Source organism: Carcharhinus amblyrhynchos, chromosome 24 (genome assembly GCF_965287045.1).
Source record: "Carcharhinus amblyrhynchos chromosome 24, sCarAmb.v2.hapA, whole genome shotgun sequence".
Taxonomy (NCBI): domain Eukaryota; kingdom Metazoa; phylum Chordata; class Chondrichthyes; order Carcharhiniformes; family Carcharhinidae; genus Carcharhinus; species Carcharhinus amblyrhynchos.
Genome location: NC_137347.1, coordinates 12,229,057 through 12,256,878, shown reverse-complemented (window position 1 = coordinate 12,256,878; position 27,822 = coordinate 12,229,057). Strand labels below are relative to the sequence as shown.

General features: G+C 40.8%; 1 protein-coding gene across 1 annotated transcript in view; it reads left to right on the top strand.

Moving 5' to 3' along the window:
* Window positions 1–219: 219 nt before the first annotated feature.
* Window positions 220–27,822, top strand: part of gnl2 (G protein nucleolar 2) — a 43,669-nt gene continuing 16,066 nt past the window's right edge. Inside the window, exons 1-8 of the mRNA XM_080211446.1 lie at window positions 220–319; window positions 11,406–11,487; window positions 12,316–12,410; window positions 16,500–16,639; window positions 21,233–21,417; window positions 22,378–22,444; window positions 23,609–23,767; window positions 24,618–24,731. Of these exons, the coding sequence (XP_080067572.1) occupies window positions 256–319; window positions 11,406–11,487; window positions 12,316–12,410; window positions 16,500–16,639; window positions 21,233–21,417; window positions 22,378–22,444; window positions 23,609–23,767; window positions 24,618–24,731 (906 nt within the window). The 5' untranslated portion in view covers window positions 220–255. The remainder of the gene's footprint in view (window positions 320–11,405; window positions 11,488–12,315; window positions 12,411–16,499; window positions 16,640–21,232; window positions 21,418–22,377; window positions 22,445–23,608; window positions 23,768–24,617; window positions 24,732–27,822) is intronic.

Sequence of the window (27,822 nt, the reverse complement as noted above, 5' to 3'; positions counted from 1 at the left end):
CAGTAACTCCTCCAGCAGCAGCTCTGTCCCTGCCATTGCAGTAACAGTAACTCCTCCAGCAGCAGCTCTGTCCCTGCCATTGCAGTAACAGTAACTCCTCCAGCAGCAGCTCTGACCCTGCCATTGCACACACAGCGGCTCCTCTGTCCATGTGCGCTGTCGCCCGGCGATGATGTCTGCAGATCCGGTCGCAGGTTGATGACGCACGGGCGCGTCGTGGTTGCCGGACGGTTCGGGATCTCGAGCAGCAGCAACATGGTGAAACCGGGCTACCGCGGGAGGAGCACCATCAACCCTTCAACAGCCAGCACCAACCCGGGTTAGAGAAATGGGTGGGACGGGGGAATCGGGAGTGGAGAGGGGAATTGGGGGTGGGGAGGGGAATAGGGTGGGTGGGGGGGGAGGGAGGGGAATAGGGTGGGTGGGGGGGGAGGGAGGGGAATAGGGTGGGTGGGGGGGGAGGGAGGGGAATAGGGTGGGTGGGGGGGGAGGGAGGGGAATAGGGTGGGGGGGAGGGGAATGGGGGGGAGGGAGGGGAATAGGGTGGGTGGGGGGGGGGAGGGAGGGGAATAGGGTGGGTGGGGGGGGAGGGAGGGGAATAGGGTGGGTGGGGGGGGAGGGAGGGGAATAGGGTGGGGGGGGAGGGAGGGGAATAGGGTGGGGGGGAGGGGAATAGGGTGGGGGGGAGGGGAATGGGGGGGAGGGAGGGGAATAGGGTGGGTGGGGGGGGGGAGGGAGGGGAATAGGGTGGGTGGGGGGGGGGAGGGAGGGGAATAGGGTGGGTGGGGTGTACGTGGTGGAGGGGGAGAATAGGGTGGATGGGGGGGAGAATAGGGTGGGTGGTGGGGAGAATAGGGTGGAAGAGGGGTGGGAGGGCTGGGTGAGGGGGGACAGTTGGGATAGGTGAGGGGGTATGGGGGGAATAGGTGAGGGAGGGATAGTTGAGGGGGGAATGGGGTCGGGGAAAGATGTGGGTGGTGGGGGTGGGAGAAGACGAGTACAGGGAGACTGGGGGGTAAGGAGTACGTGGGGGGGGGAGTAGAGTGGGGGATGGGTGTTGTTGGGAGAAGGGAGCAGGATATGTGGAAGGGAGGGTGGACATTGGGGGAGGGAGACAGGTGTGGGAATGTGGCGGGAGGGGAGATGGATGGGAGCTGTCAGCCATTCAGTAACAAGATGAAAGACTGGTGCTACTCCAAGTATAAAAATCTTCCAGTGTGGACAGGATGCATCCTAACATTACAATGTGTCATATGGGTGCAAATTGCACAAGGTGTAACTGCAATCTTCAAAACTCCTCACATGTACCTGTTCTGCGATAGGCACCAACGTTTCAAAAACGAGTATGAAAACCCCATTAACTGTTTGCCAGTTAGTTAAAGATCAGTGATTCATAAGCATTTAGTTTTTTTTAGTTTAAAGAGTCAGTAATCTGGGACAAAATTAACTGGTGTTTGGAAAAGTAGGAGCTGGTTAATGAAAGGCAGCATGGATTTCTTTCTTCAAAGGGGGCAAATAGCTGTGGATGCTGTTAATCTGAAGTCAGAATGGAAATTGTGAAAGATGCCACTGATAGAGTGAGAAATAGAGTAAATTTGACCTTTGATCTGAAGTGCAAAAGGTTGTAACAAGTACAGTGGCAGCAAGGGGAGTGAAGTGTACACAAAGGAAGATCTAAGATTGTGATTAAATCGTAAGAGATTATGGTGCAACACTGAAGGGATTGGAATAAAGGCAAAAAATGCTGAATTTTCAACTTATCAAGGCCGTCTCTGTGGCGAGAGAAACAAAGTGAAAGTTTCAGCTCTACAACATTTCGGCAGAAATAGAAAAATAAAATAAACAAAAGATGAATCTGGAAGAGCTGAAAATGACAAAAATAGAATCATGACCAGCAATAGCTGTTTGAAATAATGGGACAAATGTTTTGATTTGATCCATTATTGTCACATGTATTGAGGTACAATGAAAAGTATTGTTTCTTGTGCACTATGCAGATAAAACATACCAGTCATAGAATACGTAAGGGAGAAGGGAAAAAGGTGCAGTGTTATGATCGCAATTTGTTGAACTTGGAGTTAAGTTTAGATGGTTGTGAAGTGCTGAATGAATTTCCGGTAATGATTTTGCTTTTGTACAAGTTAATGATGTATAGAAGTTCAGAGAAGCTCCATTAGATTCATTCCTGTGTGAAGACGATGTCTTATGAAGAAAGGTTAAACAGGTTAAACCTATATCTATTAGAATTTTGTAGAACGAGAGGTGCTCTTATTTGAACAAAGAATCCTGAGAGGATTTGATAGTCTGGTACCTGGAGGATGTTTCATTTTGAGACTGAAACTAGGAGACATTGCTTAAAAATAAGTGGTCTCCTTTTTAAGACAGAGATGAGAAACTTTCTCCCAAGTGGCCTTTGGTGTGTGGAATTCTCTTCTTCAGAAAATAGTGAAGGCTGGGTCTTTGAATTTGCTCATAGCAGAGTTATACAGATTTCTTTAGGCAAGAGTTTTTGGGGGGACAGACAGGAAGGCAGAGCCTGAGTCCACAACCAGATCAGCAATCTTCTTATCGAATGGTGAAGCAAGTTCAGAGGCCAAATGGCCTCCTTGTGCTTGTATTTTATTTCGAAGACGTGGACTTTGCTGGTTAACACATTCATTATTCATTCGTTACTCATCCTAATTGTCCTTGAGAAGTTGGTGATGAGCTGCTGCCATTGTCCTCTGATAAGGTAGTGGTCATGAGTTTGGAGCCTTGGTAAGTTCCTGCAGTGTATCATTGCACTGCTGCCATTGTTCATCAGTAGTGGAGAGAGTGAATATTTGTGGAAAGGATCCCAGTCAAGTGTCAAACTTGGAGTGTTATTGGAGTTTCACTCATGCAGGCAAGGGGAAAGTATTCCATCACACTCCTAACATGTGTCTTGTAGATTGTGGATAGGTTTGGGAGTTGGGCGATGAGGTACTCACTGCAAGCTTCCTAGCCTTTGACCTGCTCTTGTAGTCACAATATTTATATGGCTAGTTCAGTTGAGTTCCTGATCAATGGTAATCCCCAGGAATACCATGGCAAGTTCTGGAGCACAGGACTTCAGCATTATTGCTGGAATATTGCCAGCACCCATAGCCTTTGCAGTAATCAGTGCCTTCAGCTGTTTTTTGATATCACAGGGAATTACTCGATTTTGCTGAAGGTTGGCATCTTTGATCTGGGGCACCAGCAGAAGAGGCCAAGGTGGATCATCTGCTCAGCACTTCTGGCAGAAGACTGTAGCAAATGGCTCAGCCTTATCTTTTGCACTGATGTGCTGGATTGTTCCAATACTGAGGTTAGGGATATTTGTGGAGGCTCTTCCTTCAGTGAGTTGTTTAATTGCCCACCACCATTTACGGCTGGATGTGGTGGGATCACAGAGCTGATTGGTTCTGGGATTGTTTAGCTCTGCCTATCGCTACTTACACTGTTTGGCATGTAACTAGTCCTGTGTTATAAACTTCATTGGGTTGCCTCCCCGTTTTTAGATATGCCCGCTGCTGTTCCTTGCATGTCCTTCAACACTCTTCATTAACAAGTGTTGAACCCCTGGCTTGGTGGTAGAGTGGGGAATACTCCAGGCCATTAGTTTACAGATTGTGGTAAAGTACAATTCTGTTGATGGCCCACAGCACTTCACGGTGGCCCAGTTTGGAGTTTAGACCTGTTTGAAATCTGTCCCATTTAGCATGTTAGTTGTGCCACACAACAAGTTGGAGGGTACAAAAAGCTGTGAGGGAGGGTACTTGAACAAAGCTGAAGCAAAGAATGATCCCTATCTATGTTCCATGAAAAGGCAGGCATAGCTATGGATTCCCGTAAGAATATCTTTCATTTGAAGGACGCAAATGGAGTCAAAGGGGAAGCCATTAAATGTAAGGACGAGTTCAGATAGGTGAAGGAGGGTAGTGATGGATGGAGGCTGGTTTGGCCTTCGTTCCAAAAAGAAACAGGAGGTATTTATAAAACAGAGGGCACGTATATCATCTTGTTGGGGGCTGAAGGTGTAGAGTGACTAGATATTCATCATGAAAAGGGGACAGTAAACTCTGGATAGTGACAAAGAATGTCAAAAGAGAAGGTGAAAAGAGACTGGACCTAAGAAAAGTAATTGCAATAGAAAGAAATAAGTTCTGTTAGCTAAGAACAGTTGAAACAGTGAGTCTGACGGTTATGTTTGCAGATCTTGGGTTAGAATAGAAGGAGAAATACAGATTGAGGACTTGATCTTGGAGGCCATGGTGGCTCGATGTCCAAATGAGTGAAGGTTTGGATAGCAATGACTTGCTGTTCATAGTCCAGACCCCTTTATGAGGACATATTGGAAAGTTGAGTATTCAATCTTTGAGTACGTGGTGAGCTCTCTTCTTGAACCACTTCGGTCTGTGTGGTTTAGGTACTTATTTTAAAGGCAAATTTCACTTACTTTCCCAAAGAAATGAGTGAAGTTACAGAGAAGCATGCAACACGTTTCCAGGGGTCAGTATTAGGACCACTGCTTTTTTTGAAACAATAATGACCAGGACTTTTAAAGTTTATTTATTAATGTCACAAGTAAGCTTACGTGAACGCTCCAATGACGTTACTGTGAAAATTCTGTAGTCGGTACATTGAGGGTCAATTTAGCATAGCCAGTGCACCCTAACCAGCACGTCTTTTTGACTGTGGGAGGAAACCTGAGAACCCAGAGGAAACTCATGCAGACTCTGCATAAACAGTGACCCAAGCCAGGGATTGAACCCGGGTCCATAGAACTATAGAAAATTACAGCTCAGAAACAGGCCTTTTGGCCCTTCTTGTCTCTGCCGAGCCATTTTTTGCCTAGTCTCACTGACCTGCACTTGAACCATATCCCTCCACACCCCTCTCATCCATGAACCTGTCCAAGTTTTTCTTAAATGTTAAAAGTGACCCTGCATTTACCACTTTATCCGGCAGTTCATTCCATACTCCCACCACTCTCTGCATGAAGAACCCGCCCCCTAATATTCCCTTTAAACTTTTGTCCTTTCACCCTTAACCCATGCCCTCAGGTTTTTTTCTCCCCTAGCCTCAGTGGAAAAAGCCTGTTTGCATTCACTTTATCTATACCATCAAAATCTTATGCACCTCTATCAAATCTCCCCTCATTCTTCGATACTCCAGGGAATACAGTCCTAACCTATTCAATCTCTCTCTGTAACTCAGCTTCTCAAGTCCCAGCAGCATCCTTGTGAACCACCTCTGCCCTCTTTCAACCTTATTTACATCCTTCCTGTAACTAGGTGACCAAAACTGGACGCAATACTCTAAATTCGGCCTCACCAATGCCTTATATAACCTTACCATAACACTCCAACTTTTATACTCGGTACTCCGATTTATAAAGGCCAATGTACCAAAAGCACTCTCTTCGACCCTATCCACCTGTGACATCAGTTTTTGGGAATTCTGTACCTGTATTCCCAGATCCCTCTGTTCAACTGCACTCTTCAGAGTTCTGCCATTTAGTCTGTACGTTCTACTTTGGTTTGTCCTTCCAAAGTGCAATACCTCACACTTGTCTGCATTAAATTTCATTTGCCTGGCACTGTGAGGCAGCAGTGCTAACCACTGTGCCACCGTGCTGCCCCTTGGTTTTATGGATGCCAAGGCCTTTGAAGGATGCAGAAGAGATTTACTGGAACAATACCAAGGATGAAGGATTTCAGTAGTGTTGGGGTTGTTCATTTTGGAGTATAGGTATTCAGAGAAGATTTGCTTGAGGTGTTCAAAATCATAAACAACCTTGATGTAAGTAAATACGGGGCACGTGTTTCCAGTGGCAAAATAGATGGTAACCAGAGGGCACAGACCTAAGGTGATGGGGAGAGATCCCAAGGTTAGGTGAAGATTTATTTACATAGTGAACTGTGATCTGGAATGCACTGATTAAAAGGATGAAAGAGCAAGTTCAGTGTATTCCCCGGCGTGGAATTGGATGTATACTTGAAGAGGAAATGGGGATGGACCAGTGAGTGGGTCTATTTGGACAGCTTTCCAAAGAGCCAAATACAATGGGCCAAATTTCCCCCACTCGTGATGATCACTCAATAATTTTGTGTTGGTTGTTTAGGGTTTTAAAAGATAGGGATATTGGCTTGCATGCATTTGTTCCACACACCATTGCATGTACCAACTGAGGTATGGAAAGGGCAGTGTTAACAGAGTCACAGAGTGGTGAAGAAGACATTTGGCATGCCTGGTTTCATTGGTCAGAACATTGAATACAGGAGTTGGGACATCTTAATGAATTGTACAAGACAGTGGTAAGATCACACTTGGAATACTGTGTACAGTTCTATCACCCTATTATAGAAAGGATATTATTAAAGTAGAAAGAATGCAGAAAAGATTTACTAGGATGCTACCAGGACTTGATGGATTGAGTTATAAGGAAAGGCTGAATAGACTGGGAGTTTTTTCTCTGGGGAGTAGGAGGCTGAGAGGTGATCTTATGGAGGTCTATAAAATAATGAGGGGCATAGATCAGCTAGATTGTCAATATCTTTTCCCAAAGATAGGGGAATCTAAAACTAGAGGGCATAGGTCTAAGGTGAGAGGGGAGTGATACAAAAGGGCCCAGAGGGCAATTTTTTCACACAGAGGGTGGTAAGTGTCTGGAACAAGCTGCCAGATGTAGTTAATTTTGTCTTTTAAAAAGCATTTAGACAGTTACATGAGTAAGTTGGGTATAGACGGATATGGGCCAAACATGGGCAGTTGGGGCTGGCTTAGGGGTTAAAAAGGGGGCGGCATGGGCAAGTTGAGCCAAAAAGCACATTTCTATGCTGCAAACCTCTATGACTGAGCCTCTCCAAGAGGTAGAGAGATTCTTCCCGCTTAGAAAGGATAGCAGGACTAGAGGGCACAGCCTCAAGGTAAGTGGGGGGGGCAGTTTAGAACGGAGTTGAGGAGGAACTTCTTCACTCAAAGGGTGGTGAATCTCTGGAATTCTCTGCCCGTTGAAGTGGTGGAGGCTACCTCGCTAAATATGTTTAAGTCATGGGTAGATAGGTCTTTGACAGACAAGGGAATTAAGGGTTATGGGGAGAGAGTGGGAAAGTGGAACTGATCCACTTCAGATCAGCCATGATCTTATTGAATGGCGAGGCAGGCTCGAAGGGCTAGATGGCCTACTCCTGCTCCTATTTCTTATGTTTTTATGTTTCTTGTGGGTGGATCTCTTTGTCTAGCTCACGGTGATTAAACAACCAATAAACTTAAGCTTTTTTCTTTTCTCATCTTTTGTCCCTACCTTACAGAGGCATGCCTTTTGCCTCTTAGTTCACAAAGGTAGATGTAGAAGGACTCTTTGCCCCCCCTCCCCTCTTGTTTCATGCCAGTACTCTTCACTGGTTCATATTCATTGCCACTGCCAGCATCTACCTGAGATTAAATTCGACTGCATGTTATGGATGTGTCATTTGTTGCTAGAGTCCATATTGAGGATTTCATAGCTCAGCATTTGGAAAGCAGTGGTATAATCAAACAAAGTCAGCATGGATTACAATGGGGAAATCATGCTTGACGGATCTATTGGAATTCTTTAAGGATGTAACCAGTAGAGTTGATCGAGGAGAACCAGTGGCTATGGTTTATTCAGACTTTCAGAAAGCTTTTGACAAGGTCTCACATAGCAGACTACGAAGTAAAGTTAAAACATGTGGATAATATCTTGAGATGGATAGAAAACTAGTTAGGTCGAAAACAAAGAATTGGCATAAATTGGTATTTTTCTGATTAGCAGACAGTGACTAGTAGACAAGAATCTATGCTTGGACACCAACTATTCACATAATATATTAATGATTTGGAAGAGGGAACTGAATGTATTATCTTCGAATTTGCAGGTGATAAAATGTTGGTTGCTGGAGAGATGGGGGGTGAGCTGTGAGGAGGATGCAGAGATGCTTCAGCATGATTTGGCAGGCTGAGTGTGAGGACATTCTGCGTAGCAGATGCAGTACAATGTGGATAAATGTGATGTTATCCACTTTGGTAGCAGTACTAGGAAGACAGATTATTACTTGAATGGTTGTAAATTGAGAGAGGTAGATACTCAGCAAGACCTTGGTGTCGTCGTGCATCAGTCACTGAGAGTAAGTGCGCAGGTGCAGCAGGCATTAAACAAGGTAAATGATACAAAGGCTTTCGTAATGAGAGGTTTTAAGTGGAGGAATACAGATGTTTTACTGCAGTTTTATATGTGTGAGGACACACCTGGAGTATTGTGTGTAGCTTTGGTGTCCTTACCTGAGAAAGGATGTGCTTGTTACAGAGAGAGTGCAGCAAATGTTTACCAGGCTGATTATTGGGATGCCAGGTCTGTCTTATGAGGAGAGACTAAGTCAGTTAGGATTGTATTCATTGGAGTTTAGAAGAGTGAGAGGGGATCTCATAGAAACTTATAAAATTCTGTCAGGGTCTATTCAGAATGTTCCCATTTGCTGCGGAAGTCCAGAACTAAGGGTCATAATTTGAGGATAAGGGGAACACCTTTTCGAACTGAAGTGAGGAGAAATTTCTTCATCCAGAGTGAGTGGAATTCACTACCACAGAAAGTAGTTGAGAACAAAACGTTGCCTGATTTCAAGAAGAAATTAGATATAGCTCCTGGGGCGAAAGGGATATGGGGCAGAGAGGATCATGATATTGAAATTGATGGTCAGCCATGATAATAATGATTGGCAGAGCAGGCTTGAAGGACTGAATGGCCTACTCCTCCTAGTTTCTATGAATGTCTGTTCTCAAGTACTGCAAGGTGGTGACAGCAGCTTGGAAATGGGGTGTGGATGTGGGGGAAATTAATTGTGTGAAGAAAGGGAGGATCCAGCTTTCTCAGATTTCACAATAAAGGTTTGACCACTCTCCTGTGAGTCCAGATGATGAGGATATGTACAAATCTGACAGTGCCATTTCAATCGGATACTTTGAAGATACACTTTTTATAGTATTTGTAACCTGTCAGAATTGGTTAGTGTTACCTCACAATATATCAAAAAGCTTACGCTTCTATTTTAAAATATACGCTCTAGTAACCTGGGTGTTATGCTTTTCCAACAGCAATGGCATGTATATTTAACATAAAATATCTCAAGGTGCTTTTGGAGTACTATTTAAAAAAATGACACCAAGCTATGCAAGAGGATGTTAGGGCAGGTGACCGAAAGCTTGGTCAAAAAGGCAAGTGTTAGGGACCATTTTGAAGTAGGAAAAAAGGTTCAAAGTATTTAGGAAGAGAATTCCTCTGCTTAGGCCTGGGCACTTGATGGCAGACTGCTAATACAAAGAACCAAGAAAATTACAGCACAGGAACAGGCCCTTTGGCCCTCCAAGCCTGTATTGACCATGCTGCCCAACTGAACTAAAACCACCTACCCTTCCGGGGATCATATTTCTCTATTCCCATCCTATTCCTATGTTGTCCAGGGGCTTCTTAAAAGTCATCATTGTATCTGCTTCCACTACCCTTCCCGGCAGCAAGTTCCAGGTACCCACCATACTCAGTGTAAAAAAAAACTTGCCTTGTACATCCCCTTTAAATCTTGCCCCTCACAACTTAAACTATGCCTCCTAATAATTGACACGCCCACCTTGGGAAAAAGCTTCTGACTATCCATTCTGTCCATACCCCTCATAATCTTGTAGACTTCTATCAGGTAGCTCCCCAACCTCCATTGTTCCAGTGAGAACAAACCAAGTTTTTCCAGCCTCTCCTTATAGCTAATACCCTCCATACCAGGTAACATTCTGGTAGATCTTTTCTGTACCCTCTCAAAAGCCTCCGCATACTTTTGAGCAGAATTGAACACTATATTCCAAGTGCAGCCTAACCAAAAGTTTTATAAAGCAATATGACTTGCCAGATTTTAAACTCAATGCCCTGGCCAATGAAGACAAGCATGCCATATGCCTACTTGACTACCTTCTCCACCTGTGTTGCCACTTTCAGTGACCTTTGTATCTGTACACCCAGACCCCTCTGCCTATCAATACTCTTAAGGGTTCTGTCATTTACTGTATGTATCCTATCTTTATTAGACCTTCCAAAATGCATTACCTTGCATTTGTCCGGATTAAACTCCATCTGCCACTTCGCCGCCCATGCCTCCAACCGATCTGTATCCTCTGACGGTCCTCATCACTATCTGCTAATCCACCAATCTTTGTGTCATCCACAAACTTACTAATCAAATCAGTTACATTTTCCTCCAGATCATTTATATACATTACAAACAGTAAAGGTCCCAGCACTAATCCTTGAGGAATGCCAAGTGAGTGTCCATCTTGCTAACTCACTTCTGATCCCGTGCGACTTCACCTTCTGTGCCAGTCTGCCATGAGGGACTTTGTCACAGACCTTCCTGAAGTTCACGTAGACAACATCCACTGCACTACCCTCATCAATCATCTTCGTCACTTCCTCGAAAAACTCGATCAAGTTAATGATGGAAAGATTAAGATGTGGGATGTTCAAGAGGCCACAATAAGAGGAAAAGAGGTATGATAGGGCTGGAGGAGGTTATAAAGATAAGGGCAAGGCCATGGAGGGATTTGTAGGTATGGATGAGAATCTGACAGAATGAATGTTGTACATACGGCATGAACTTGCTTTGCTGTTTATTTCTCCTGATTTCAATTAAAATAATTACATCCAATTTAGGATTGTTGGAGAAATAAAGATTGGAACTGTAAGAGTATAGTCTGATTATGAAGGTGGCACATACTGTGTAGTGTTTACGCCAATTGGATTTGGATGATTTTGGTCCACTAGTTTGGTGACATGAATCGGCAGCATAAAGTTGTCTAATTTGTTCACCACCTTATCTGTTCTTCTCTATGCTTGAACCAAACTTTTAAAAAAATGAGCACGACTTGAGATTAGCCTCTGGAATGAAATAGATGCCAGTCATTAATTGGGTTGGGAGTTTTCGATTTCTGCAGGCTTGTTGGAAAGAAATTATTTGAACTAAAAGTCTGAAATGGCTAGCAATGTTCTTCAATTTGTGACTTTCTTGTTCTGTAAAGTCATACTTTGGTTTCTAGCTAGTCATAATATACAAGTTGATCACAAGATGTCACATGCATGGATATGGTTGCAAGACATCACACATGCATGGATGCACAATGTCTTTAAAATTTTAGAATGTTCTATAGGATTGGTTCATTAAAAACATTAAAACATACTTTAATGTCACTACATTTATATTTCCCAATTCAAATGATTGGGTAATTCAGAATTTGTTTTTAGTGGTTCAAAATGACAGAATTATCAGACTGTAATCCATATAAATGCATTTTGAAATGCAGTCAATTATGTATAATTTATTGGTACTTTTGACATTATCCAGATCGGCCCAAAGATGCAGGAAGCCACAGGAGGGACCGGGCAACTATCAAGCGCCTCAATATGTACAGGCAGAAAGAACGAAGGTAGGTGTCTCAGTTATTTCTTGGTACAAAAGTTCAGTGAACTAATTGTAGAATTTATCATAATACCTATTCCTATTCAGTCTTCCTATTCAGAATGACAGTGCAACTCCATAATTTGATTTCACCAAAACTTTATTGGTCTGCTGTGTCTTTGTAAAAGAGTGAGAGGCAAGGAAGGAGGGAGGACTGGGATATTAATAGGACCCTGGTAAACTCTGACATCAACCGAACAGTCTAGGAAAAAACCTCCACAACTTTCCATGATTCAACAATGGCTGATGCTGTAACCTTAAACAGAAACACAAACACAAACACATGGTGCAACAGATGTGGGTGCTTGTTTGAATTTTAGCAACATATGTAGATAGCAGAGATCTGCACTATAGCTGTGCAAAATTAGTGATGGCAGGGTGGGGAGTCTATTGCAGTCAACACACGACAATGTTGACAGAGACCTGGTAGATGATTGCTGGGTTACATTAAGAACTCAGCTGTGAGCTAAAGTGGGGGTTTACCATTGTTATGGTAAACATAATCTCTGAATGTGTGTCCCTACAATTAAAATATTTTTCCATTGGGATGAATAATGGTTTATTAAGCCATACTCCGTAATTGCATCCTTATGGCTTATCCACTTAGTGGTTTTGCTTCAGTTTCTATTAAGGATGTTAGAACTCAGTTTCCAAATTCCGTGATGGTGTGTGTTGCACCATCAGCAGCATCTGCTTATGAACATATCTATGAATTACATTTTTCCATTTCTTCACAGTGTACCAACTTCCTTGGTGTAAAATCTTACATGCATGTCTAATTTTTTTTGCCTCCAAGAAACAAAGCTGGAAAGATTATCAAACCCCTACAGTACCAGTCAACAGTTTCATCTGGCACTGTAGCCCGTGTGGAACCAAATATCAAGTGGTTTGGTGAGTTCACATTTTCCGTGCAGAAAGAATGTGGGTATAGGATGCTCAGACTCGGCCAACATACATAACGAGTTGTTGACACAAATCATTGCAAATGAGAATGATTTGGTGGCCATTACAGAGACATGGTTGCAGGATGGTCACTACTGAGAGTTAAATATCCAGGGAAATCAGACTGTTTGGAGGAACCAACGGAAAGGTAAGGGAGTTGGTGTAACTGATATTTAAGGATGACATTGGGGCGGTAGTGAGAGATGATATAGGTTCTACAGGGGAAAAGAAGGTTGAATCTATTTGGGTAGAAATTAGAAATAGTAAGCAGAAAAAAATCACTGATAGGCACAGTCTATAGGCCCCCAAATAATGACATCATGGTGGGGCAAGAAGAAAAAACACAAAGAAATAATTGATGCATGTAAAAATGGTACAGCAATTATCATGGGGGATTTTAATCTACATATCAATTCGTCAAACCAGATCGGTCAAGGCAGCCTTGAAGAGGAGTTCATAGAATATATCTGCAGTAGTTTGCTTGAACAGTATGTAATTGAACCTATGAGGGAGCAAGCTATCCTAGATCTGGTCCTGTGTAATGAGACAGGAATAATTAATGATCTTGCTGTTAGGGACCCTCTTGGAAAAGCAATCACAGTATGGTTGAATTTAAAATGCAGAGCATAAGAAGGTAAAACCCAGTACCAGTGTCTTGTGCTTAAACAAAGGAGACTACAAAGCGATGAGGAAGGCGTTGTCTAAGGTAGACTGGGAGCAGAAACTTTATGGTGGGACAATTGAGGAACAGTGGAGGACTTTCAAAGTGATCTTTCACAGTGCTCAGCAAACTTATATACAAGTGATAAGGAAGAACTGTAGAAAAAGAGACAATCAGCCATGGATATCTAAGGAAATAAAGAGGGTATCAAATTGAAAGAAAATGCATACAAAGTGACAAAGGATTAGTGAGAACCTAGAGCATTGGGAAATCTTTAAAGGTCAACAGCCACAAGAAAAGCTATAAAGAAAAGTAAGATGGATCATGAGACTAAACTAGCTCAGAATATATAAACAGATAGCGAAAGTTTCTACAAACATATAAAATAAAAGTAAACATTTGGCCCTTTAGAGGATGAGAAGAGGGAAGTAATAATTGGAAATGAGAAAATGGCTGAGGCATTAAACAGGTATTTTATGTCGGCTTTCACAGTGGAAGACACAACTAACATGCCAAAAATTGATGAGAGGAAGGCTAAGGCAGATGAGAACCTGAAAACTATCATTATTTCGAAAGAGGCAGTGTTGGGCAAGTTAATGGGGGCTAAAGGTAGACAAGTCTCCTGGCCCTGATGCAATGCATCCCAGATTTCTAAAAGAGATGGTAGGAGAAATAGCAAATGCATTAGTGGTAATTTACCAAATTTTCCTGGACTCTGGGGTGGTTCCCACAGATTGAAAAACAGCAAATAATAAGAACATAAGAAATAGGAGCAGGAGTAGGCCACCTAGCCCTTCGAGCCTGCCCCGCCATTCAATAAGATCAAGGCTGATCTGAAGTGGCTCAGTTCCACTTTCCCACTTTCTCCCCATAACCCTTGATCCCCTTGCCTACCAAAAACCTATCTACCCACGTCTTAAATATATTTAGCGAGGCACCCTCCACCACTTCAACGGGCAGAGAATTCTAGAGATTCACCACCCTTTGAGTGAAGAAGTTCCTCCTCTGTTCTAAACTGCACCCCCCCCTTATCTTGAGGCTGTGCCCTCTAGTCCTGAGGGATGATGCCACTGTTTAAAAAAGGAGATAGACATAAGGTGGGTAACTATAGGCTGGTTGGCTTAACTTTTGTAGTAGTGGAAATGCTTGAATCTGTCATCAAGGAAGGAATAGCAAGACGTCAGGATATAAATTGTCCCGTTGGTAAGACACAGCATGGGTTAATGAGGGTTCATATTTGACTAATTTGGTGGAATGCTTTGAGAACATTGCATGTGCAGTGGACAATGGGGAACCTGTGGATGTGGTGTATCTGGATTTCCAGAAGACATTTGATAAGGTGCCGCAACAAAGACTGCTACATAAGATAAAGGTGCACAGTGTTATGGGTAATGTTTTAGCATGGATAGAGGATTGGTTAACCAACAGAAAGCAAAGAGTGGGGGTAAATGGGTGTTTTCCTGGTTGGTGATCAGTGACTGGTGTGCCTCAGGGATCAGTGTTGGGACCGCAATTATTTACGATTTACATTGATGATTTGGAGTTGGAGACCAAGTGTAGTGTGTCAAAATTTGCAGACTAAGATGAGTGGCAGAGCAAAGTGTGTAGATAATGCTGGAAGTCTGCAAAGGGATATAAATGGTCTAAGTGGGTGGGTGAGGATCTGGCAGATGGAGTACAGTGTTGGTAAATGTGAGGTCATCCATTTTGTAGGAATAACAACAAAATGGACTATTATTTAAATGGTAAAAAATCCGCAGCATGCTGCTCTGCAAAGGGATCTGAGTGTCCTTGTGCAAGAATCACAAGGAATTGGTTTGCAGTTGCAGCAGCTAATTAAGAAGGCAAAAGGGAATTTTGTCTTTCATTGCTCGAGGGATAGAGTTTAAAAACAGCAAGATTATGTTGCAACTGTATAAGGTGCTGGTGAGGCCGCACCTGGAGTACTATGTACAGTTTTGGTCTCCTTACTTGAGAAAGGATATACTGGCACTGGAGGGAGCGCAGAGGAGATTCACTAGATAGATTCCGGAGTTGAGAGGGTTGGCTTATGAGGAGAGACTGAGTAGACTGGGCCTATACTCATTGGAATTCAGAAGAATGAGAGGAGATCTTATAAAAACATATAAGATTTTGAAGGAAATAGACAAGAAAGAAGCAGGGAAGTTGTTTCCACTGGCAGATGAAACTAGAACTAGAGGGCTTAGCCTCAAAATAAGGGAAAGCAGATTGAGGACTGAGTTGAAGAGGAACTTCTTTACATAAAGGGTTGTGAATCTGTGGAATTCCATGCCCAGTGAAGCAGTCGAGGCTATCTCATGGAATGTTTTTAAGCAAGGATAGATACATTTTTGAACAGTAAAGAAATTAAGGGTTATGGCGAGCGGGCGGATAAGTGGAGCTGAGTTCACAAAAAAGATCAACCATGATCTTATTAAATGGCAGAGTAGGTTTGAGGGACCGACTGGTCTACTCCTGTTCCGAGTTCTTATTTTCTTATAACTGAAAGTGCTCGCAGTGACCACTGGCTTTGGGTGGTCGGATCCAGCAGGAAACTCACTGGCTGGGGTTTTCCAGGAACTGCAGCTGAAACCAGTCTCTTGCACTTTTGTGTAAATGGGGGCATCTGAAGCAGTAATACAGGGCAAATAAATGCAAATAAAGTGGGAGAGGACTTTTTTTTTGTTCAAACTTTTCTAGTGTTTGTACAACCTACAATTATTACAAAGGAACATTTGTCATCTAAATATGATTTGAGTAATAAGATATTGCACACTCTAGACTCCAGAGATAGAGATTATTCATTGGCTCTTACAGTAATTTAGGTCTTTAAATGCAAGGAAGAAACATTTTTGGGGTCTGTTTTTGTGTGGCTTAATATTTTATTTTTAACAGGACATAGTGGTATATTAAAAACTTAGTAGCTGGAGTTTCTGGGAGTAAAGGGATGAGGGAGCTGAGTGAATAATCAACCTAAGGTACTTCATAGATGTTTCAACTGTGCATACAAATATAACATTTCACTCTCTTTGAAATTGATCTTGTTAATGATTTTATTTATTGTCCCATGGCTTAGTGTTGGCATGTTGAAGATAAAATGCAAACTTACATCTAGGATTTCCTCATTTATAAGTGCCTGACCTCAGTCTCTCAATCAGATGAAACATTGAGTTCAGGAAATCAATTCTGATGGAAGTGACAGCCACATGCTCACGGCCTGATCCAAGAGCAGTAACTCGGGAACTGAGTTCCCTGTGTGTACCTTCTGTCACACTTTTTTTTTTGACACACTGAACAGATTCTTTTCCTGAAACCTGACAAAAGGCTTTTTTTTTGAAAAGTAATATAATAGTCTCTTTTCTTTCGTTTGTGAACAGGTAACACTCGAGTCATAAAACAGTCATTGCTGCAAAAGTTTCAAGATGAGATGGGCAGTGTTATGAAAGACCCTTATAGGGTAGTTATGAAGCAGACCAAGCTTCCAATGTCCCTTCTGAATGATCGAATCAAGCCTCATGTAAGTTGCTTTCTTTTGCTGATTGTGTAGAAATTTAGGAGTCTGGTGATCGGTTGGTAACTGTTATTGATTTAAAAAATTGATTTCTTTTCAGCTAAGTGATTGTTAATTGCAGTTTTTAATGCAGCATTGCATTTAAACTGGAATAAAGAGCATTTTCAGCATCTAGATGTCTCACTGCTTATGCTTAAAATTCAAAATCCTGAAATATGCCCAAAAAAATGCTTCGGTTCTTTTTTGTCTGTCAACCTACATTTCCGTGTGATTTCTTGACGATATAGAGTGTGAAATAAATCTTAATTCTAGCCAGTTCGCTGGCTGTGGTGGTGCAGATTTTGATGGCACGCTCCTTGTGCTGATCATGTATTCAGAAGAAAGTACAACATCAAAACGTTTGTCTTATAAATTCCAAATAGGAATCTAAAAGCTAAATAGGGAACACTATTGAAAAGAAAGCTCAAAACACCCTCCTGAGAGGCTTAAATGCGATGCTGGCTGGAAATAATTTAAGCTCTGTTCTTTTAATCAGCAGTGCAATTTGTGGCTTTTGGACTTTGTATTTTTCAATGCATTTTTATGTACGGCTGTTCAGCAGTATCATAAGCTTTAGCTTTGTGACAGTTATATCTGTTTGAAGTTACATTCCATATTAGGTATAACTTCCCTTGAAATGAAGCATTTTATCCTGATGCAGTCACATTTGGAATGATTCAAAAGAACCTTTAGAACTTTTGAGGAGATGCGTGACTAATTCCTTTAAAGCAGAGTTTTCTTTCAAAAGAATTTGTGGGATACTTCTAAGATATTTTTGCCCTTTAGCATCTGCCACAGTTTAATCAAAAACATAAATAAGTAAAGCATTCTGATCCTTTCTGGCAAATCTTTTCATTCAACAGTCATGGAGGTCCTTTTATTCTTTCATGGGGTGTGGGCGTCACTGGTTAGGCCAGCATTTGTTGCCCATCCCCAGTTGTCCTTGAGAAAGCTGATAATGGTCGTCTGAAATCATTGAGAGGTGTGTATTTTCAGGAATGACAGTGTACCAACTGCGCATAGACAGAACTGTGGAGAAAGCTGATATCAATATGCAGAGCTGTAATTCAGATTTTTAAATCTGCATTTAAAGCAAAGTCCCTCTGGTAATCGTAAAATAATTTTGTAATATTTGCACTTTGTGCTAAACATGTGAAGATTTTTTTTGCAAATTTAGTGTATGAGCTTTCACAAATGTAGAGTTTTGCCCTGTGTCAAAAAGCGATCTTCGTACTGTACCTATATGCACCTTACAATTTATTTCAGAATTGGATACTGAAGTGGAGGCTGCCTTTTTGTTAAGCTTCAACTTAGCTGACATAGATTAGGACTCTGTCAGGCCCAAACAGTATTTTGATCTGTAGGCTAACGACGGTGCAGAAGCTTTGTCCTAAATGCTGCTGCAATTAATGATCATCAAAATATTGAGAAATGTGAGAGGCCTGGTAGTGGGCAGTTGCTCAACAAGCAGTTTTGTGCATGAGATACGTTGGTGAACTTCATTGATTTGTCATTACAGTAAGAAGTCTCATAACACAAGCTTTCGGAGCATTGCCACTTCATCAGGTGAGCCCTGATGAAGGGGCAATGCTCTGAAAGCTCCTGCTACCAAATAAACCTGTTGAACTTTAACCTGGTGTTGTGAGATGACTTATTGTGCCTACCCAATGCCAGCAACTCCACATCGTGATTCGTCTTTATTCATTGATTACTTCTTGGACTGGAGTATATATGCACTCTTCATTGTGTTTTTGACTTCTAGAATTAACATTTGCACTTTCTGGAATTGCATCATCTAAACTTCATGTTGAAATCCATGAAAAATTGTTATTCCAAAAATGTTGAAGAGTATCAAACTGAAAAGGATGTCTTAAACCCATTGTGGAGTAATTTTATTTTTAAAGTTTTTGTGCCATTGGCAATTTGCAATGTATTTTTCTGTGTGTAATTAGCAACTTGTAAATAAACCTGACCATGCGTTTTAACCTAAAATGTAATGCTGAGTTACCATATTAAAATACAGACAGAGGAACTTGGTCTTGAAAATGTTATATGCTAATTCAGGGACAATGATTAGTTCCGTGACATGCCATTCCACTTAAAATGTGTTTTGAAGTTGCATATTTCCATGCACAGGAAACTGTCCACTGTAATTTTTTTTCTATGTAGATATTAAGGGCCCTATTTTACCATTTTAATTCCAAGTGCTGGGCGGACTTGAAACTGTGTTTCAGATCCAACTTTTAGACCCATTCTCAGGTGCCCCCATACGCGCTCTGCCTGAAAAAATAGCAACGATTCTGAATTGCACTGTAGAAGCCTGTGGGTAGGGCTTAATGCGTCTGATGAAAGCCTAGATGGAATAATATGTAGTGTCTGTTACTATAGTTTGTAAAGATTGGTCACTATGCTCTCACCAGAAAGTGTGCTCAATGCCTTTCCTAGGTCTTTGAGAAAGTCTTGAGTTTGTAATGATAATCAGATAGCTCAGAATTAACCAGACCAAAAAACAGTTGTATATTTATGATCCCACAAAAATGTCCCAGACACATTTAGTGTTTTATAATAGTTCTTCAAAAAATGGGGTAATAGTATCGGGGTTAATGTTATGTTTTTGGTAGACTGTAATTACAGACGCAGTTCAACACGGGAATGGAAGCAGGTCTTTCAGCTCTGAGCCAATTCATGTGTTCAAAGAAAGCATTTAGCCTGGGTTGAGACCACTCCATGAGATTGGTCTTGTGGTGTTACCAAGAAAACCTGTATTTCTGATGTGGTCCCCAGAAGAGTAGGGGGTTTTAATTAAGTCAGGCAGCATGCCCTGTGCAGGCTTGGAGGGCCAAAGGGCCTGTTCCTGTGCTGTAATTTTCTTTGTTCTTTATATGAAAGATTTATAAAGTAGATAACTTGGAGGAATGAGGACATTGCCTGGATATCAGCTTTCATTTTTCCCTATATAAATCCCACTGCTTACCAACCAACAGTTATAATTATTAGGTCTCTGTGAGTATTAATTTATATTTCTTTCAGTAAATCTTCCCCTCAAGTGAGTTAATATCCATCATGTGACTGAAATTCCATCCTCACATAATTCCAGGCAGCCTGTTGCATCATTACACCGGTAATGTGATCTGGAGCATGCCGTTCATTTTCATTTGATCCATTTCTGTTTATTATCCCTGTCGTATTCGCTGATGCACTTACCATTTGTTTTTCACTGACATTTGTTTCATCCTACAATTTTTCCCAATACAGTTTCTGGACAGGATGAAAGCTCTGCTCTGAATGAACATTGATCTGTGAATGAAATAAGGAATATTTGGATCTATGGTTGAAATAAGGTCTTTTGGATAGCCTACACTGGAAGTATCTCAGTAGTTGTGGAATCTTCCTCCAAAGTTATATCCCTCACATTCCAAGATATTGGCATCTTTTTTATGTTTGACTCAATGATTGTGATTTTAAAAATGATGAGAATTCCCCAAGTAAGAATTGCTGTTTTTGCTCCAAGGCTTGTTTGACTTGACATAGATAACTATTATTAAAACATTTTTTTTCTACTTAAGCCATTGTTTATTTTAAAGTTTATAGTCAAAGCAAAAGGTGATTGTAAAAATTCCCATGAGTTGAGTTAAAGCAGATGGAGAAGTTTTCAAATTCCTGCGATGCTCCTAGCTTAGCATTTCCTCCAGCTAAGGTTGGTGAATTTGTATAGTAAGTTTTTTAACATCTTTGAGTCTTAAGTTCTTGCTTAGAATATTCATTTTGTTTATAAAAGCTGACAGTTTTTTCATTCCTCTGGGAAATTATACTAAATGGAAATTTATCCATTCTGAAGGTTTTTTTTTCCTCCTCTTTTCCCTGTTTTTTAAATTGACAACTTCTGCAGACTCTGGCACTCCTTGTGTACCTCAACCAAGTGATTGTATATGAATTTGGATGATGGGTTGGTAAACTGTACAACTGTAGAGGCAAAGCAGTCAAGTTCATTTGTTTTCTCAAATAATATCCACTGCTGCAGTTTTCTCAGTGGAGTTTACTTAATTATCAGGAGTGTGAATCTCCTATTTTATTATTTTCCTAAGACGATGGGATGGATGCATAGGTTTTTATACTGGCTGGTAATCATCACATTGATTGAAAATTAGGCAGTTTCTATTGCTTGTTGCAGGGTCCACTCCACTCTACCTGACTGTTGTTTTCCACGTTAGTTAACTGTTAACAAAGGATATTTTAGAACTTGAATCATGTAAATTCAATTAAAACAATGGTAGAAAAACCATTTTAAATTGGAACTTTTTTTAAGACAAGTATTCACTGGAATATTCATTAGTGAAATCTTAAGTTTACACTATCAGTTGTAATTTTAAATTTCGATATTATCCTGATTAAAATCAATTGTGAGTTTCCTGAACCATGAGCCTGGTATGCACTTTGCAGTGAATTATTCAGTGAGTTTAGGTGGGATAGTCATTTTTGAGTATATTGACGTTACTACTTGGGCAGGTATGTATCTGTTTCAAAGTAATGAATGTTTAAAGGGAAATTATTTGCTTGCAGAATTCAAAAGTACACATTCTGGATACGGAAACATTCGAAACAACCTTTGGCCCTAAAGCTCAGCGAAAGAGACCTAACCTTAGTGTGTGTGATATTAAGAGCCTGGTGGAAAAAGCTGAAACATTGGCAGAACAATATGATCTAGAAAAGGACCGAGATCTGGTTGTGGAAGATACTGGAGTGCGGTGAGTGAATTCTCCTGTTAGGATGCACTAAAGTTTAAAGTTTATTTTAGTGCCACAAGAGGCCTTACATTAGCATTGCAATGAAGTTACTGTAAAATCCTAAAACTAATGTAGCTCTTATTTTTTGGATATTGCAGATTTATTATTGGAGTTTTCACGATACCTTGAGAACACCCAAGTATTTTTGTTCATTTAAAAGTCTGAACAACCTAAATATCTTAACAGTTGCACTCAAAATTTAAGGGGAAAAACACTATTTGGTCATTCAAAGCTTCACTGTGTTTCTACATCTATATTACCTAGGTCAATAATGGTTAAGTACTATATTGCCCTAGTTACATTTTCAGAATTTACTCTCTGCCTCTCATGAAGAAAATCTTACAGTTGCTACAAAGGCTGAAGCAAATGTTACATCTCAGCTAATGCAGTGCATTATATCATTACTATTCTATGAGTGATAGAATATGTTGTAGCCTAAGTTTTCAGTTTCAGCTGGCTGGTTCTGGGAAAGGTTGCTAAGTGTAGGTCAGTTGTTCCCTAGTGTATAGAAAGTGCCTCAGACTTGTTTTGAGCAATATTTGTGTGCTGAAGAGCACTATTGGTCAATATTTGAGTACTGGTTATGGGGTGGGGGTGTCTTTTTTTAATAATCAGGGTGATTTTATGCTTTTTAAAAGAAAATATTAATTTCGAATTGTAGGAGAGCTGGTGAAATAGAAAATGATTGTCTACCTGTACTTGGCCTTAAGTTGGAGTGGATCATCTTGAACTGCACCAATCTGTGTGCTGAATGCATTCCCACAGTAAATTCAATAGGGTGTACTCTGATTTTGTTCTGTCGGTAATAAAAGAATGGCGATTAATGCCCAAGTCAGTGTGATGTATGATTTAAAAGGGAAAATAGGAGGTTGACTGTTGTATCATTGGTGATTAAGCCAATTGATTTCAACTTTTGTTTAGGGATGAAGTCCGAGAAGAAATCTTTAAAAAAGGACAATCCAAAAGAATATGGGGTGAACTATACAAGGTATGTTATTGATGAATGATATCAGTGGGTGTCTTATTGGGCATTGGCAGTTAACATGATTTTAAATGTTATTATAAACCAAATAGTAGATGTTTGCTATCAACAAAACATTCAATTCCAATAGAAATGATAGTGGAGACACTCGTGAATTGTATGCCGCCTATTGTGAAACATAGAAACAATGCAGAAGGAGGCCATTCAGCTCATTGAACCTGCATGCACAACAACCCCACCCAGGCCCTAAGCCCGTAACATCACGTATTTACCCTGCCAGTCCCCCGATACTCGAGCAATTTAGCCTGGCCAGTGAACCTAACCTACATATCTTTGGAGTGCGGGAGGAATCCCGTACAGTCATATAAACTGTTCATTTTTTCCCTCAGTCTGTAAATGAGTTCAAGTGATCTCCTTGGACAATTTTCTGATCTGTTTGCATGATGAAATGTCAAGATGCAATCGTAGAATCCCTGCAGTGCAGCAGGAGGCCACTTGGCCAATCAAGTCTGCACCAACTTGCCGAAAGAGCATCTTACCTCGACCCAGCCTCCATGGCTAATCCACCTAATCATCTTTGGACACTAAGGGTCAATTTAGCATATCCAATGCACCTAGCTAGCACACCTTTGGATTGTGGGAGGAAACTGGACCCTCTGAAGAAAACCTACGCACACATGGGAGAATGTTCAAACACCATGCGAGTGTCCCACAGGGCCAGAATTGAGCCTGGGTCCCTGGCGCTGTGAGACAGCAGCACTTAACCACTGAGCCACTGTACCAAAATACCAGACCAAACTGAAACGTGCTTGAAATTGAAAAGCAGAATGCTGTGCGTACTGGGAACATGAAATAATAGAAAATGCTAGAAATACTCAGCGGGCCATGGACCGGAAACATTAATTCTGTTTACAGATGCTATTTGATCTGTTGAATATTTCCAGCATTTTCTGTTAGATCCTCTTAATTACGCCTTTGTGTTTTTTCCACCAGTTTTATATGAAAAGTTCAAATATTTTGTCACTTTAATAATTGTACACCACTTAATAAATATTGGAATGGGATTTAATGGATGGTTCGCTATAGGCTGAGGATTAGCATGTTTCTTTGCCTGAATGTTGGAAAATATAGTTTTCTTTCTACCCTTTTAACAAAAAACATTTTTGTTAGGTAATTGATTCATCGGATGTTATAATCCAAGTACTAGATGCCAGAGATCCAATGGGAACACGCTCACCCCATATCGAGGCTTACATAAAGAAGGAAAAACCATGGAAACATTTGGTGTTTGTGTTCAACAAGTGTGACCTTGTACCTACCTGGGCAACTGTAAGTTTTTGGTTTTAATTTTGCTTAAAAATTCAACATTGGAATATGATTATCTTTTTAACATGGGGAAAGTGCCATCTGTAGTGGGCGAGCTCAAAATGCAAACTCTCAAATGGAATTGTTCATTGTAAATACTGTTCTGTCTTTTAAAGTCTTAATGCTAAAATAATGCAGTGTGTCACCAAGATAGTTTATGGCAAAAATTTTGTTTCAGTTTCAAAAATATCATACATTTTTGTTGTGCTTAATACATTTAGTATTTTTTTGTAATTCTTTATCAGGATGATTATTTAGTCCATTGATCAAGTGTTAGTGCCATAGAATCTGGAATTCCCTAGGAAGCGCAAGTGAGTTGAAATTACAATGTGTGATATTAGCAACCTGGTATGTTGTGAATTGGTGACCTTGCAAAACTAGCATGAGATCAGGAAACTTGTCACAGTATAATCAAAGTCAGATCCTCAAACAAAATGATAGTAGGAATGAATCGAAGATGATAATTAACGAAGTGGGGATCTGTGAATTTCTTTATTAATGGAGTGGATTTGAGACCTAATTTAAGAAGTTTTTGGCCTCGGTTTGGACACACTCAGCATTTGAGCAGATCAGTTCTGAATAAAATGGTGATGAGTGAAAAATACTTTAAAAGCTTTGCTGATTATTGAAAGTAGTTGAAGCATTTAGCCAATGCAGCAATCGATAATTTCATCTCATATAGGTTTAGAATGAAACTCTGCAATATTAGTTGGCAAATTTTATACAGTAAAATGTTAAAAGAATGATTCTATATATGACATGTTTTCTCTAAACACAGCATTAGAAATGAACAGTTAAATTCTCTGTATCCTAGAAACGATGGGTTGCAATCCTATCACACGAATATCCAACTCTTGCCTTTCATGCCAGCCTCACCAATCCCTTTGGAAAAGGAGCTCTCATCCAACTTTTGCGACAATTTGGGAAGGTAAGAAGTCTTTATACAAGTAAAATACTGACTTTGATATGAGCACAAAGCATGTGGAAAGTTAAACTCACTTTGCAAGTCTGTGCATGATACTAAATGGATGCATGTAGAGAATACACGTTTATGGGTCTTCGCTTGCCCTGTATAGCAACGTGTAAGGAGATAAGTATCACTGTAATTAAGATTATACAATAGTTTATGGGAGATTGTTCCTTCAGTCCCTCAAAATCTGAAGTAAGATTGTTTCATTTTTTTCTGTGACCAAACTAAAGATGGATCGTGTGTGGTGATTATAATGTCTGGTGAACTAATCACACTTTGGTCAATAATTGTTTTCGATTTATTGAAAAATCCTCATGGCGCCTGGTAGTGAATTGTGGTGACGTTACAAATATAACAAATAATCATAATTCAAAACATAATTATAGACAAATATTAAAATAAGGATTACTATGAAAGCCAGGCTTACCTTCTCATCCAGACATGGATATTTAAGTTGTTTCGGCTGAAGATGGGCCAATGTGTCAATGCAGAAATAAAAAATGGCATGAAAATCCGGATCAAGTGACTGAAAAGAGGAGTGACATTGCCAACAAGTGTCCCAGGCAGCTGGCAGGAGAGAAGTCCCAAAAGGAGATGGGAGAAGCTCCAGACAGGACAGGGACAGGAAATGGTCCCTGTTCAGTTAAAAAGAGAGGAACAGAGAAAAGGGGCTCTAAATAGAGAAAGGGCAATGTTGAGCAAATTTTAAATGGAGAGGGCTCATGAGAGGTCTTGGTAATTGAAGAGAGCTAAAGATTGGAAAGGGCAGTCGAAGGTTGTTGGCTCTGTACTCCAGACCATTGCAACAAAGGTATCCCTTTGGAGTAGTAGTGTTCTGCTTGGTGCAGCCAAAAGAGCTGAAATTGTGCTTATGAGTTGGTCCTTGAATGCTCACTTGGGAATCTAGGGGAACGGAATCTGAGGCAAAGAGATTGCAACCCTGGGATGTGGGCCATTGTTAATGCCCTCTGAGTTTGAGCGACTTTGGAGACAATTCCAAGGTGTGATCTACAAGTTGCAGATTGGAATCCCTCCTGAGAGAGACGGAGTTTGAGAGATTGGTTCTTTCACACCATTACTGACTTTCGGATAGGTTACTGAGAATTCTATGGACTCTACCTCAATCATATTTGCCAATTTTTGTGCTACGTGGAGCATTCAACCACAGTACACATTAATTCACGTAAAGCTCCTATTAACCCTGAATACTTGCTGAGAGGATAGATATTGTAAATTGTTTTATCTTTCTGATCTCGTGAAGTTTATTTTTATTTGCTCAAAACCGGTGGAGTCTGCGGCTTTACTCACTGAGCACGTGTCTTGAATTTCAAACTTTGTCTGCTTTAAATAAAATGTTATTGGTCCCGAACCAGACCTTACCTGCACCTTGGGAGTCGAGTCTACGATGATGACGGTACAAGTTAATAAAAGACGTTCACAATTACAAACATTTTGTATTTAAATAGTTATAATGCGTTGCGAAATGCAAGCTGTCTTAATTTGTAGAATAAAAATGAAAGGTTTATTGAACTCTACAATTTGAAATAAATGCTATGTGTTGTATATGGTCAGGTTGAGTTCTTTATTAAGTTCTCAATCATTTGCATGCTATTCATGAATTTTATAAAGTAGGAGATTGGGGTGTTTTGTAGTCTATTTGTTCTATATTTTATTTGGAATTGTCTTTTAACTTTGATTCTATTGCATGTTTACTTTTGTATGGCTGTGACAAAAGAAATGACAATGGGAAATAGAATTCTAGAGTTAGCAGGCCGGTTGTGATCATTGCAAACGTTTGATGTTATTACCTTTGCAATAATTTTGTAATATATCCTTCAACATCTTTTTCTGTTCTTCATGGAATAGACGTGGTTTATTTAAGCAGACTGAGTCTCCTATGAACTGAAACCTGTGCCCTGGTTCATGTGTGGAATAGTACCCTCCAAGTTAACATGCACTCGCTTCTATCAGAACATAGAATGTTACTGCTCAGTACAGGCCCTTCGGCCCTCAATGTTGTGTCGAGCTATGTCCAATTCCAAGATCAAGCTATCCCACTCCCTATAATTCTGGTGTGCTCCATGTGCCTATCCAGTAACTGCTTGAATCAGGTATTAGGTCCATTGTTTATTCCGCTCCTTTCTGAAAGATGGAAATTACCATATATGACAGATCACTGCTTGGGCAGTTTTAGAAATCTTAGAAACCCTACAGTACAGGGAAGAGGCCATTTGGCCCATTGAGTTTGCACCAACCACAATTCCACCCAGGCCCTATCCCCATATCCCTACATATTTTACCCATTAATCCCTGAAACCTACACATCTCAAGACACTAAGGGGCAATTTAAGCATGGCCAATTAACTTAACCTGCACATCTTTGGACTGTGGGAGGAAACCGGAGCACCTGGAGGAAACCCACACAGATACAAGGAGAATGTGCAAACTCCACACAGACGGTGACCCAAGCTGGGAATCGAACCCCGGTCCCTGGTGCTGTGAAGCAGCAGTGCTAACCACTGTGCTACCATGCCGCCCATTTTACTTACTTTTTACTTGCAGGGTAATTAATGTACAGAAGTTTAATATTGTAAGATACAAATCAGTGTGATGTCACTGTAGATTCTGCTTCTGTAGTCTCTCGCGGCGGGGTGTCTGTGGATTTTTGCATGTGTATTTGTAGATAATGCAAAGCTTGATTCACCACTTAGACCAGATCTCGTTCCAGGAATAAAAGCTGAGAAATTTTCCTGTACCAGAATGGTCCCAAACCCTTTAAAGTCAGAGTTGTCAATCACTCATTCTAAAGACTCAGTGCTGCAAACTGTTGAGCTGATGCTTGAACATTGAATATCCTCCAACAAAAACAATGCTGTATTTGAAGTCAGAACACAGAATCATAGAATCCTAACAGTGCAGAAGGAGACCATTTGGCCCATCAAGTCTGCACCAACCACAATCCCACCTAGGCCCTATCCTCATAACCTCATAACATTTACCCCAGATGGTCCCCCTCACACTTAAGAGGCAATTTAGCATGGCTAATCCA